At 26.9% G+C, this 14678-nt stretch overlaps 2 protein-coding genes across 2 annotated transcripts; both read left to right on the top strand.

Moving 5' to 3' along the window:
- Positions 1 to 5676: 5676 nt before the first annotated feature.
- On the top strand, positions 5677 to 10178 carry LOC119672275. Its single transcript, XM_038083288.1, has 4 exons — positions 5677 to 5907; positions 7617 to 7777; positions 9832 to 9954; positions 10028 to 10178. The coding sequence occupies exons 1-4, from the start codon at positions 5847 to 5849 to the stop codon at positions 10091 to 10093; spliced, it is 411 nt and encodes a 136-aa protein (XP_037939216.1). The 5' UTR covers positions 5677 to 5846; the 3' UTR covers positions 10094 to 10178.
- A 2999-nt stretch (positions 10179 to 13177) lies between these two features.
- LOC119679231 lies at positions 13178 to 13542 on the top strand (the record flags this gene model as incomplete). Its single annotated transcript, XM_038091465.1, has 2 exons — positions 13178 to 13210; positions 13274 to 13542. Coding segments are annotated over 2 exons (297 nt in total), but the record flags the coding sequence as incomplete, so codon positions are not given.
- Between the last annotated feature and the right edge of the window lie 1136 nt (positions 13543 to 14678).

The raw sequence follows: 14678 nt of genomic DNA, 5'->3' as shown, positions 1-14678 counted from the left end.
TATAGTGTTTCTTTTTATTTTTTAAGTCTTGGAATATTACGCCTTCTTAGGTATATCGAAATATAGACCAGAAGGTCACAGAATTTTTTACAAAAAACAATCTTGTATCGTTTTTCTGTAGTCTATAGTTTCTATAGTCATTCCTTGAAGTATATGAATATATCTTATTATATGAATATCATATGAATATCTTATTATCAAACAAATATATCCAGCTAAAAGAGTTTTCCTCAATCATCCATCATTTTTCTATAGTCATTCCTCAAAGCAAGTAAGTTCTTCTATTCATTGTTATTCATATAGTTCAGAAATATAGGTTCATAAGAGCACCTGATTCGCTAGAATTTAAGAGCACTTGATAAGCAAATAAGTTCTTCTATTTATTGTTATTCATTTACTTCAGCACCTGGGTTTATAAGAGATCCCAGGTGTTAGAATTTAATAGCATTCGATATGCTGCATTCCCAATTACACCGTTCCAAAAACATTTCATACTTCTTTCTAAAACGAACTGTTACTTTCATATCTTCGTTTAAAAATAATTTATCTTGAGTAAGAAAATTTTGTATTTGTTGATAATAAACGTTGTATGAGGAAGATATTATTGCAATATACTTTTTAAATAAATAAATTTAAATGACGACAATTAAAATGACAACTAATGACAAAAAATTCGTATAATGCACTAACAACCTTTTATTTCTTTAGATAAAAGTTGCGTATGTAAAATGGAAAAGTAAAAAATCCATTAAAATGTCACGAGTTCAATTCACTGTCGTAATAAAAGTAAAACGTGCTAAAGATTAAAAAACCGAAAGCAACAATAATTCTTTTTATTTTTACTTACTCAATCACGACATTTTAAAGACTCATTGTAATCACAAAAAACATAAATTATAACAACTGCATTGGCAGTAAAGTGACTTCAAAAAAGTTCCTCCAGCCATACTGCAGCAATAATAAACAACTTAGTTAACTGCAATCGACCGATCAGTAAACCGAAGACAGGCCGCTAAGCCGCTGAACCGCTAAGCCGCTGGTCGTTTGAGTTGTCATTGCTGCTGCACTGACTGAAAGTAGCTGCAAGCTAAATGCCTATTTGCTTGCAAGTCAAATTATGAGACCCAAAATCCCTTTCGATTTGTTTTGGTGCCAGTGTCAGCCCTGACATCGTCTGATCGTATCAAATGACACATTCCATTTACCCGCACAATAGTGACACTTCAATTAATTGCAACTGGCAGCTGCTGAAGGTTGTTGTGCGGCGCTATTCTCAGCCTGCCATAGGCCTCAAGCTTCAGTCTTAAGGTTACACAATTTCTGCATTATTTATTTGCTCAAGTGATTTTTAGATACTTTTTAAATAATTTTTTCTTAATGAGTTTTTGCATGGAAACTCATTCGTGTTACGTATACGCAGCGAACCGCTACCGCTGCCAACTTGTGACCTTTTTAATTAAACCTCAAGTGAACAATTGGAGTAATTGAGCGTAAAATTTAGCAAAACTGCCAATAGCCAATAGCCAACGTATCTGTTGTCGGTAATAAACTAATTTATGGACTTCTCAAGTGTACAAGTGTTGCCTTTGGCCGATTTGTTACTCTTTTGTTACGCATTAATGGCACTTTTTTAATTGTAATTCGATCTATTTTTATTTGGTTGATCCTATGCGGTTTGTGTTTACCCACTTAACAAATAATATCGATTTATAGATACATCAAGTGGTTGGAGTTTTGTTTGATTTATGCGTGAAATAATTAGAAAGAAAAATATACTGAGTCGAGCTGTCATTAAATTTTGATTAATTACAATCTTTTATTCGTTTTGTGTATTTATTTTTAAATAAAATTAATTTTGTTTATTTTTGAAAGTATTTTTATAACACTTGTGCCAATGAAGCTCAGCTTAAATACAGTAGTAGTGTTCATTCATATCCGAAGGTGTTCTCACAATGAAATAAAATATAATTAAAAAGTGTGTAAAAATACGAATATTTTTTAATTTTTTTTCTTTTATATATAAAAACCATATATAATTGTATTTTATATTTTATTTTGACAAATCAATTGTCATCTAGAAGCTTAAGTGACATGTGTTAATCAGGTGACATTGTCATATCGTGTTAATATGTTAAAGACAAGAGTTTATTCAGTTAAAAAATGTGAAAACCTGCTCAAAAACCTTCATGAATATTTGAAATATTTATTAATCTATTTTTATATGTTTTACATAGATAAAATCATAACTATTTGCATACCTAAAAGCTTAAGAATTTTAATTGAAAAGTTGATATGAAAAAATGTGCAAATCAGAAGCAAGAATTCAGAACATAAATATTATTTTTAATAATAATAAATTAAATAAAATTAATTAAATATTAATTAATTAAATTAAATTAAATTAAATTCTATATTTTAATATTTAATTTTATGAACATTTATTTTAATGGAGCGGTAAAATACTACGATTCATTTTTTTTAAGAGTTTGTAATTCACATATTAAAGTCATTGAATTTTATGAAAGATGTTATAAAAATTTACATTAACATTACGAAAATATTTACACATAGAATTTCCACAGAAGTATTTAAGCCTTGCGGCACTTTATTTGCCTATTTTTCTTTGAGTGCGTATTACACATGAGAGTTTTTTGTCAAAGTTTTTTGTCATCGCTTGCTATTACACATCAAAACAGTCGAAATTATTTTGAACCCGTCTAGAAAGAAAAAACAACAAATATACTATAAAATAAAATCATGCATGCATTTGAACGATGTTTTTGATTCTATCCCTTAAAATGAATGAAACTATTATAACGCAAACTATTATTATGATCTATAAACTGCCATTGTTAGAGTAGTATTTATTCTGTATACTGACACAATCAAAAATTTGACAGAATTTGACAGTATTGCCATCGATGATTGCGCTTAAATTATTTTATTGTTGAGTTAAATCCAAATGTCATTGGTGTCATATATTTAACTTCAACCTAATCTAACCGAAATCCTCTAGACTTATTATGCTCTGTTGGGGAATATTCCAGGATCTGTAACCTATACATTTAACTTTTAGGTTCATGCAGATTTTGATTATTCCTCAACTATCAAGAAATATAAAGTTTTATATTACATGTTATTATTTGAAGATAATCTTCAAGAAGAGAATTTAAAACTTATCCAGACTATATCTTATTAACCCGTCGCATTTTGTATTTTTAGTTCTTTATCAGAAGACGTAAGCAATTATTTACATGATGCTTGTAGTGTGCGCAGAGTCTTTCAAATATGTTGATGATCCCACTTAACTGGTTAGCTCAGGTTAACTTAATCTTTTTGCAACTGCTGGTGATATCCTTATAAAAGGGAATTCAGAGTAGACAAATGATGAACTCCGTTAAAATCAAGTTCACAGTTTTGTTATTATATGAGATCAAGTACAGGATTCTGAAAGATCCTGAATGTTTGACAGTATTTATGAGTTCCAGTTTAATATATTACCCAAACAAATACAGATGATAGTATCTCAAATAAGTATAAGATCTTTTTAAATAACACGGTAATAATCAGTAAATTGTGCATTTAGTTTTACAAAGATATTTTGACTACCTACCCTGTTCTCTAACTCTAAGTTACCAATGGTTAGACTCACCTTTAGTAATGACTTTCAGTCATGCAGGAATCTCTAAAATAAAAGTTGACAGTAAATTTTCTTTTGAAATTGAGAATAAAGGAGACGAAACCAATATTTCCTGGACAAAGGGAATCTATATGGAAACGATAGTTCAGTATTTACTCCGATGTGTAAACTGGATGGGAACATAAATGAATCCATCATTGAACAGCCGATTAGCTAATGGACAAATCATATGTACTGCAGATCGCTAAGGTTATATAGTCTTGATTACATAAAAAGGATGAAGAGTCTTTTAGGTTGTAGAAAACATACAGTTTGTGTAGTTATTAGTATATTAATGAGGAACAGTTTTATTGACAAATTGCCTTAACGTAAACGTCTAAAATAACACATGGTTCTATAATTAATTTTTAATGTATTTGATGTCTTTCTGGCAACTTTAAAATATGGACAACAGTTGTCTCTCAATATAAATACTGTTGCTATTTAAAAAATTAAAACGGTTTTATAGTCGAAATAGTGATTTAATTTTAAATCACAATACAATAAATTATGATTAACTACCATAATTAGTTTAAGAAACGACAACTTTTTATTTAATTAAAAAAAGAAAATCAGTTTAGCATTTTATTCACATATGATGGGATCTTTAATGAGCAATAAAAGCCGTTTAATGAGCAATATCCAGATTAAAGGTGCTTTAACACTATTTGTAGCAAAAATTGATGAGGGTGTTGTCGGTTTCTAGACGGTATCTAGAAAGTTTTATGTGTTAACATATAAAGTGGGTCTACTCAGGTCCACATTATTATGCTTATTTCAATTGAAATTCATTTACCTCTATCCAACCGTAAGTTAACAGGAGATAGTAAGGTTAGTCATTCTTTCGAGACACGTGTATTAGTTTGGTACACGTTTCTTGAGAAATTCTTAAAAAAGTTTTTAAATTGTGACCTCACAGTTTTACTGCAAAAGTACATTTGACGACTCTAAGCTGTTTTATTGAATATCTTCGGTAATTCAACAGAATTTCAAGCTAAATTAAATTTTAGTGTGGGTAATGTAGATGCATGTATATAATTATTTTTGAGTATCTTTAGACCTAAACAAAACGTAAACAAGTGTAAAATTGTATAAAATTTAATAAAATATTTTAAGAATAATTTTATTGTGTCATTTGTCTTGTTTCAAAATTTATAGACAATAGCTCCATTCAAAGTTAATTGATGCAACTCACACCTATTGACATATTTGATGAGGTGCTACAATTCTTAGACTCAGGAAAATGTGGGATTATTTAATTAAACAGTGAATCATCTTCCAATTCATAATTTTTGAATTTTAAATAAAATTTTATATATAATAAAATCGTTTACACTTGTTAATGTAATAAAAATAATAACTTTAACAGAAAATTTAGGCTTGTTTAGGTTGTAAAAATTTAAAGAACATTGAGTCACAAAATCAAGCACGTCAACCTCTAAGTCGAGGAAATTTTATGTAAAAGTGGGTGTAGGTGTTTAAAAGCGTCAAATCATAAATAATTAAAATTATTTCATATATTATAAAAGTCTACAAAATAACGTAATAGTGTCACTAGTATAATTTCCATACCTGCAAGTGTAATATTATAACCGCTAATTAGCGGTAACGGGCAAAAATATTAATTAAAATATTTAATTATATGGTCCTGAAGTCTTATCAAGGTTCTCAAGTGCGAATTCACGTTATGCACTATTAAGCTATTAAATATTTAAATATTTTTAATTATAATTAGAATAAGTTAATATAAATTTAATTAAGGCAAACATTCTATCATAAAAAAAAAATCATTAATTAAAAAGGTTATGTAGACAAGAAATACTAGACAGCACCGATGAATTGAAGTGGCAAAAACATAATAAATTTATTTTGCAGAAACAGACAAAAAAAAAATATATAAATATTTTATATATATTTAAATTCACTTTAAGTGTGAAAAATTAGTTTTATAAAAGCGGAAATGCATATTAATTTTGATTTTAATTGCTTGCAGCTCATTCAGCGACTTATCGGAAAAGTAAAATGTCATTGTAGACGTCATCAGTTTTACTCTTCTTCCAGTTCATCAGAGAGGCTTCCATGGCAGCATAACAGTTACTGGCTTCAGCCGCCTGAATTGCAGACTTTTTGCTCGTTAGTCTGACAAAATTTGTTTAATTTGGAAAAAATGCTATGGACTAAAATGGACAACAGCTACAGACTTTTATGGTTTTCCGGCGTTTTACTAGGTAAGTTGAGTTTTTGTTTTTTTCATGAATTACTGACCTCGAAAGACATTTTTGCTTACAAGTGACACATTTAGCGATTTATGTGATTGCCATTTCAAATTTTATTTTGTTTTTTTGATTTTTTATTAAAAAAATTGGTTAATATTTTAATGACAAAACTTCAAATTAACATTGAGAATATGAAATTAAATTTAATTAATTAATATTGCTATAAAATAATTCATAATGAATTTCTTATAACAAAAATAACAGCTGTACTCATTGAAAGTTATATAGCTTATAAAATTAAATAAAAATAAGACTAGAATATTAGAGAAAATTAAATAATATTTAGATCATAATCTATTAGATTAGATTAAAAATGAGACCATTTGTGCAGAAACTAAACAAATTTAGTTTTCTACTAATACATCTAAGTCTAAATAATAATATTTATTTTGTAACCGTCAAGTGTCTAATAGGGAGGCATGCCTTTATTTCAATTCTAACCGACCAGACCTATGCTAAGAAGCAATAAAAAACTATTCAGCACTTACTTATTCTGTATATATTTATTCTTAATCAAGAAACTCGGTGTCGTTTGTGCACTAGTTTGTGCGGGTCTTGAACCTTTAAAATGGTTCATCAGACTTGACATATGGACAGTGGTATTATACCTTACCATTATTTATGTTTTGAGTACGAGATTGCCAATCCATCTCAATGTAACTTGACGAGCTGAGTGCCAATACTATGAAAACTCTCTTCAAAAGCTCAAAAGACTGTCAGATATCATAATCTAAAAACTTTCCAAAGAAAATAAATTCATTATAATAATGAAATTAATAAATCTGTTTTTGGAATGTTCATATTACAAAATCCATACTATGTGAAATTAAAAATTAGTAGGCTATACCATGGATATATAAAGTCAGCAATGACATGATTGGATCTAACATCAAATAATGATCTTGTAGACTTCGTCAACCAAAAATGTGATTTAAAATATAAGCTAATAAACTGACGAAGAACTCTTCCATAGTTACTAACAGAAAACTTTTAAAAATTTTTAAAAAAAGATTAACCGCAATGTACTTATTGAGATCATCATAGGGTATATAAAAATGGCTTCCATAAGATCACTGTAGGTTTTATCACAAATTAAATAAATCAGTTGATTGATATATTTTCTCATTGAGTGTTAAAGAGAACACATAGCACTTTCATTATTATTACCCACCATTTATCACAACTGGATAAAATTATACGGTTACGATAATATAAGTATGAAAAAGGTTGAAGTACTTCTTTTAGATGATTGTGTTAGACTCATCCCATGATATTTAAAATATTGTTATTTTTTGTAACAAGATATGATGACACATACTATGTTGGAAACCTTGTCAGTCTGATATGTCATTCAATTCATGGTGTGGAATAATGGAAACCTAAATAACGGCGTTTAACTGTATCAATATATTTTGTAAAGCTCTAAATAGGATTTATTTCAGAATAGATTGAGACCTTCTACACCACGACAGTAGTAGTATACGTATGTCATTCTTAATATTTATTATTTTATTTGTACCTGTTTATTGTAACAATTTGTCGGAGATTATGTGTAATAAGGGACTTGAAAATAAATTATTAACTGGATTAATATTCCAGTTTTGATTTTTTTATTTTAAATTTCATTTTTATTCAATTTACTACGTTATAATATTTTATAGGCCAAATATTGCTTGCCGTTCTATCAATACAAGAAGCAGCCAGTCCAGTATTTCAAAACCACAAAACAAAAGAATGGACGAATTTAGATAATATAACATTCTCATTTGATTGCACACGTCGATCTGTGGGTTTCTATGCGGATATGGAATACAATTGTCAGGTAAATAATAATTTAAAAATTTGCTTATATTTTTAATTACTATTTCTCTTATTTAAGTTCAAAAAAAGCTTTAAAGCTCACTATAATAATTAAGCCTAAAAGCATGCAGTAAAACTGATTTTAAAAAGCCTATGCGTGATGCATTTATGACACGAATGCATGTTACCTTAATTTTAGTGCTGGCTTTGTAGTAGTTTGATCTGATTTAAACATATATATTTTAATCTGGGCTTAATAGTAGTAGTTTGTTCTCTTTTTAAAAATGTAAAAAATAATAGTTGCTGTTGGAAATTTTTAATGAGATACAGAGTATGAATAATACATTAATATGACTTAATACGAATTAATACGACTTATATTGCATTCCGTTAAGAGATCACAAGCTGTAAAGGAGGTGAAGGAGCTTAATTCCCTTTTGAATTAAACTATAATGATATATGTATACAAATGCATCGATAATAAAATATCGTCACTTGTTTAAAAACTGTGTATAAATTTTAACGCTGAAGCTAATAGCAACTAATAAAATTTTAAAATTGTTGAAGTATAGCCATGGAACTTATTTTCCGGTAATGAATTGTCTTCGGTTTGTCTGTTAATTACTATAACTGGGTTTAAAAAATAATTTTCGGTCATGAATAAGCATAAGTAAGAAGGAAATTTCTAGAAGAAATTTAATTGACCATGATAGATTTGATTTAGTTCAGCTTTAATAAAATATATTCAGACTAGTTGCTGAACCAGGTAAAGTGACAGACGTTTTATCAAAAAAAACACCTAAAAGATTATTGCAAATATGTTTTGCTTTCTAATTCATAAATTTCCGTGGAATAAATTTTTAGCTACGAATCTGTCTTTCAATACATACATATAAAGAATTATGTGCCAGATTTAATATCAAAATATCATAAACTGTTAATGAAAACTATTCTGGAAAGTTTAACTTGGAGCTCTGGTATACTAGATTTCCACCTGGTTGCGACCATAATTGACATTATTTCCGAGAATTAATTTGTTTATCTGTTCATCTCTGCGTTTTTCACTCTGGTTTATTCTCCATCTGTCTGTGCGGACAGTTCTTTTTAGCCTTTTTCAATTATTTTAATTAATCCTGAGAAACTATGTAATCCAAATGAATCAAGCTAACAAATAGATGAAATTGACTGGTTGTACTGGTTGACTTGTTGATATATATAAATCAATTTCTACAGTGAAGGATACATTTTTATTGAAAAAAAATTAGTCATATTGGAATAATCAATTTGAAATACCTTTTTGAAACAATAATCTGAAGAGTATTAGTGAAGATTACTGTTAACTGAATTAAAACTCGCTTTCTATCCGCTTTCTTTAAAAATAAAACATTATTTTCTTATGCATATCATGTAGACATATTTCTAAGCTTGCTGAATATATTATATTAATAAAAATCTTCTTTAAATTTTTATAAATGATAGTACTCTTAAACTATCTTGCCTAGTTTTTGATTATATATTTATCAGTTTATTTTTGGTGCAATTATATGGCATTTTTATTAATTATTGTGGTTTCTAGTGCAATTAAGTAGCACTTTCATTTTCTTATATCTCAATTTTTTTATGGAATATACGAAAACCCATTCCCAAATTCAAATTTAAAACTAAATACAAACCCAAACAAAACCCATTTAAAAGGAGAACAAAATGCAATTCCAAATATAAGCAATGTTCATTTGGTTAAACAAGCTGGCACTTTGGCTGTTAGTTACTTGTAGTGCATATATTAAAGCTCAAGAAAGTCAGAATTTTGTTGAAACATTAAATTTACAGCAGTAAATATGTTTAATTTAAAATGATGGAATTTGCGATTACGTGTAAATATATAATAAAAAATAAAAAAATAAATATATATAATATAAAAAGAGAATAAGAAGAATAAAAAAATAAAATGAAAAAAGAAAACAAGAAAAAAATAATATTTTTACTATTTTCTGTTATTATTTATTTTTTATGTATATAATTTAAAAAAATATTATTTTTATTATTAAAATCATAAACTTCTTTTTTTTTGTGCAGATATTCCATATGTGTGATGAAGAAGGCAATCGTATACCGCATCTTTGCGCTAATGAAACCTCTTTCAATCAAGAGTACAGAATCTGTGATTGGGATTATAACTTTAATTGCACTGAATCGCCTGTAAGATACATTATTAATTTTTATTAATATCTAATATATTCTAATTAATCAAATATTTTCACTTTAATTATAGAAATGGTTTTATCTGAATGAATTGACTTATGCCACTGAACCGCCAGATGAAGATGATGAGTATTAAAAGCTTTATCAAATCCAAACTTGCGAATAAATTAATTTAATTTAATTTTATATTAAATTATTAATTATAAACATAAAGAATAAAAACTGTGTAAACTTTTGTAAATTAATATATATAAAAACAAGAAAATACTCCATTTTATATTTTAAGTGAAAATATTGTAAATTTATTGTTTTATATGATGTTTTTATTTTTGTTTAATTTCTTTGTTATAAATTATAAATGAGCGATATTGTTAAATTTATTTATATCTAAGAATGTAGTGAAAAAAATTTATATGAAATAAAATTACTTATAGAAAAAATATCGTAATATATATTTAATATTTGTAAACAAGGAAATTATTAAAGCAAACTCGATGTATCTAAGCGCACGGTTTTGTGTAAATTTTATTTCCCATTTAGAATTTACAAATGAAATTAAAATTAAATTAAAAAAAATTTATTGAAAATATTAAGCTTAATCATGCTAATTATAGATATTTTTGCAATTTGTATATTTATTCGTTTATTGTGCGCTATGTGTAATAAAATAACAATACTCATATTAAAATTAACTTTAGTTTAGTATGAAAACATTAAAAACGTGAATATGTGAAATCAGAAAATGTGACCTCTTTTAATTCATTTGTTATAATTTAGGCAAATTGTTAAATTATTAACAAATTAGTGAATAAACAAATTAACGTTCCATTATATTTGCAGTGACTAATGCGAGTGAATCCCTAACCGTTGATAAGAGATCTTTTTTATACAATAAATGTTACCAGTTTTCACTAGATATGTTTTCACTACATATATATGTATATTTAAACATACATACTATGTATATAAAGTAGATAAATTTATATGTTTATAAGGTTCATAAGGCATTTAACAGTTTAGTTGAGTACCCTTATTGTAATTATGTACATGAAATGAAATTTTGCAATATATAAAAATCATTACTAGCATTGAGTTGAAATTGATTATTAGTAATCAATATTTCATCATGACTGACAATATTAATTACAGTCCTGTAGTCCTATATTTTGTTCCATATACCTATGCATTTCAATTTCCGTTTTAATAGACCCAATCTTATATACTGCTTTGAAATCGTCTTTTTTAGGCATAAAACTGTAGATGGTAGATAGAAAGTGCAACTTAACTTTCATTGAATTCGAAGAAGCTTATTAAGAGTATTACGAGGTATTAATATAATTGTCTATTCTGTCTTCATATCTTTCGAATTCATTCAATTCTTTTGATTCACTTCAAATCTCTGTGCATATTAGCATTTGAAAGAAAAAAAAATATATTACTTATATTTGCTTCATTAATCCAGATGAGCTCCATAGAAATTTTGTAGAATTAGATTTTATTCTCTATTTAAAGCACCAAATTTTGATATCTCAGTTTAAGATTCTATATTCCATACTAATACATATGAATATTAGTTAAGATGTTTTATATGATTTCTAAATGGAATAACTGACATTAGAATACTTACTGGTTGACAATTATCTCTTCTTGGATTAAAAGTTATATAAAATAATTTTTCTGTATCGAGTGTATTTCACATTTTGAATTAAGAATTTGTATGCAGTTAATATGTTAAAAATTAAATTAAAATAATCTATTAAGCACCTTTTATCTCTTTGCCCAAGACCACAGATGAAACGGGTTCTAACGTTTAGGTGACCATTTCTTCGCTAACCCTGGTAAAGTTAGCGAAAGTTGACTCATGAGATCTTCTTAATTTTTTCCGGAAAATCAAATGGTTTAATATGTGAAGTCGTTTTAGAAACAATGTTAGAGCACACCTTTTCTCAGGAACTTTAAAGGCAATTAAACAGGCAATACTACTCTCCGACTGAAAGTGTTGATGTTTATATCAACACAAACTTGTAGACCTGATATTATTTCCAATAAATGAAAATAATTGAAAGTATTATTTAATTAATATTTCTAAGTCCTACGACATGGAATCTAATTCGAACAAAAGATATTTTCAAAGAAGACAGTATTCGAACACAGTATGTATGGTCAGCTGAATAATTTATTGGATTAGAATATTATATTTTTGATTTTAAATGTTTTATATCTTATTATAATATAGTAACTTTATTTTATTAATATATAAAACGTCATTAGGATATATGTACAAATGTACATTGCAACTGGCCTTAAAGAGAGACAAACTCTATTATGAGTTAAAAACTGCGAGAAGTATTTGCTAGTGAAATGAAAATAATTTATTTAGAATTTAAGTTATATTTTTTTAATGAATTATTTATAGCTTAATAAAGCAACAATATAAATTTCATTAGTTCAATAATTTTATTAATGTCAAACTTATCGCTTATCTTAAGGTAGTCGAAGCCTACAGACTTAATAAAGCTTAAGGATGCCTAAGGTTACAACTTATATGGATTCAAAATCAATTGAGCCATTTACTAATTTATTAAAATGTTAAACAATATTTACAAAATTAAACTATTTTGTTTTTTAAATTATTTAATTATACATAAATATAATATCAATACTATGTATTATATAAATTGTATGATTTCATTTTATAAAATTGCGGAAGTATATCGAAAGTGGGTGTTAAAAATTAAAAACTCTATTAATATATTTATTAAATATTTATCTTTAAAATGATTTTACTTCAAAGTAAAAAAAAAATTGTTGTAAGTTTCCATAATTAATTTATTTACAATTACAAAAATATTTATTTTCATAAACAAAATTACAATAAATATTTGCCTATAAGTCAAGTTCAATGACGAAATATAAACATCAGTAAAAAAAATATTTAATTACTCCAACAAAAAACGAGGAAAATTCTGCAAAATGGTACATAGATCTCCGATACACTTATAATTTATATTTTAATAATTCACACATTATTAAGCAATAAAATTAATTAGAACAGAAAAAAAATCACACTGAAATGATGATTACTCAACAGCTGGAAAAAAGTCTATTTAAATAGTTCCGTCCACCGAAATCGAATTAGTTCAAGTTGAGAAATCCAACAAAGTGAAGTTAAAATTTAAAATAAAAATATTTAACAAATAAAATTATTTAAATGAAGTCACTACAAATATTTTTAACATTATCAGCAGCAATTGTAATATTACAAATCGTGATAATAATAATAAATATTTATTAATATAATATCTTTTTAATAAAGATCATCGCCGCTCAGCAGTATGGCTATTATCCCAACCAGTACTACAATGTAGGTCCTACATTCTCCAGTGTAAGCACAACGCCGTATCCTTTGTATGGACAGAATAATATACGTATTTGGCCTTATGTTATTGGACAGTATGGCAACCCCACCACAAATTATCCATATAATCAATACAATCCTAACACTTATACCAATCCTAATGATCCAAATAGGTGGCAAAACTGGTATAATTCAGTATATCAAAATGGTCTATTTAAGTGAGAACAATTAACGTTGTAATTTAATAATTATTTAATGTGTTTTTTTTTATATTTATTCTTTATTGTAAATTTATATTCATTTGTATCTGTGTTGTAATTTATATGTGATGATAATTAAATTTGTTCAATTTGTTTATCATGAAATTAAATTTTTGTTTTTAATTTATTGGAGTCAATGTAACCTTAATGGTTTTTCAAATTAATATTGTGGGTTTTGTTATTTTAGATTATTTTTATTAAATACACAAATTTGTTTTTTATTGCATATATACTAAATATATCATACTCTGAAGTTTGTGGGATGAATTCAATCCTTCAAGATTTGGATAGTTCTTACGAGTATTATACAGCCTATTTCAGAATTTTCAGAAAAGTATATTAAGTATTTGTATTACTTAAAATAAACACAAAAATATTATAAAAGAAAAGGTTCCATACTTCATGTAGGAAATTTATTTCGTCAAAATTCCTAACCTTTTCCAGAAAGGTTATTATCCTAACCTTTTCCAGTTTGTTATTATCAATCAGTCAATATATTATACGGTTGCCATTATTTGGAAATAAAATTACTTACTAAATTGTCTATTCCAGAAGACTATCAATACTAATCGAGCCTTGTAGTCTATAATAACAATGCCAGCCAGTTCGGTCAGTAAGCTGATGATAGCAGTGAGTGACGTTACATCTTTTATTACTTCATCCTCGTGAAGTATGTGTAACCATCTTCACTTTCCACCAACGAATACATCTTTATAAATTAAATATTTTTATATTTTCACACGACATAACCAAAGATAGCGAAGTCGATGAATTTTATTACTGTTAACTTTATAACTATAGTTAACCGTATTATTATTATAATAATCTGTATGAGATGTACCGCATACAGCTCATAATTTCATCTAATTTGATAGAACCACAAACTAGGTTACGTCAAGCACCAAAGCCTACTTGATCAAAAACAATAGCGGTTGTGATACCTGATACCACGAATGCAAGGTTACGAAAAATTTTACATTCGAACGGTTCTAATACTTTCACTTGATGCTTATCAATGTCCAAGTTTCTGCTTGATGCAGCGATTCCGGCATGACAAGTAATGTGTTGAGTATATTGTTTATTTGTTGAGAAAGGATCTTATA

The sequence above is a fragment of the Teleopsis dalmanni genome, chromosome 1 (genome assembly GCF_002237135.1).
Source record: "Teleopsis dalmanni isolate 2A chromosome 1, ASM223713v2, whole genome shotgun sequence".
Taxonomy (NCBI): domain Eukaryota; kingdom Metazoa; phylum Arthropoda; class Insecta; order Diptera; family Diopsidae; genus Teleopsis; species Teleopsis dalmanni.
The sequence above is the reverse complement of the archived record's forward strand: the minus strand, read 5'-3'. Positions and strand labels throughout refer to the sequence as shown.

Coding starts and splice junctions, on each gene's coding strand:
- LOC119672275 (XM_038083288.1), top strand. CDS start 5,847: ATGCTATGGACTAAAATGGACAACAGCTACAGACTTTTATGGTTTTCC. Junction 5,908..7,616: donor GTTTTCCGGCGTTTTACTAG/GTAAGTTGAGTT, acceptor AATATTTTATAG/GCCAAATATTGCTTGCCGTT. Junction 9,955..10,027: donor TTAATTGCACTGAATCGCCT/GTAAGATACATT, acceptor CTTTAATTATAG/AAATGGTTTTATCTGAATGA.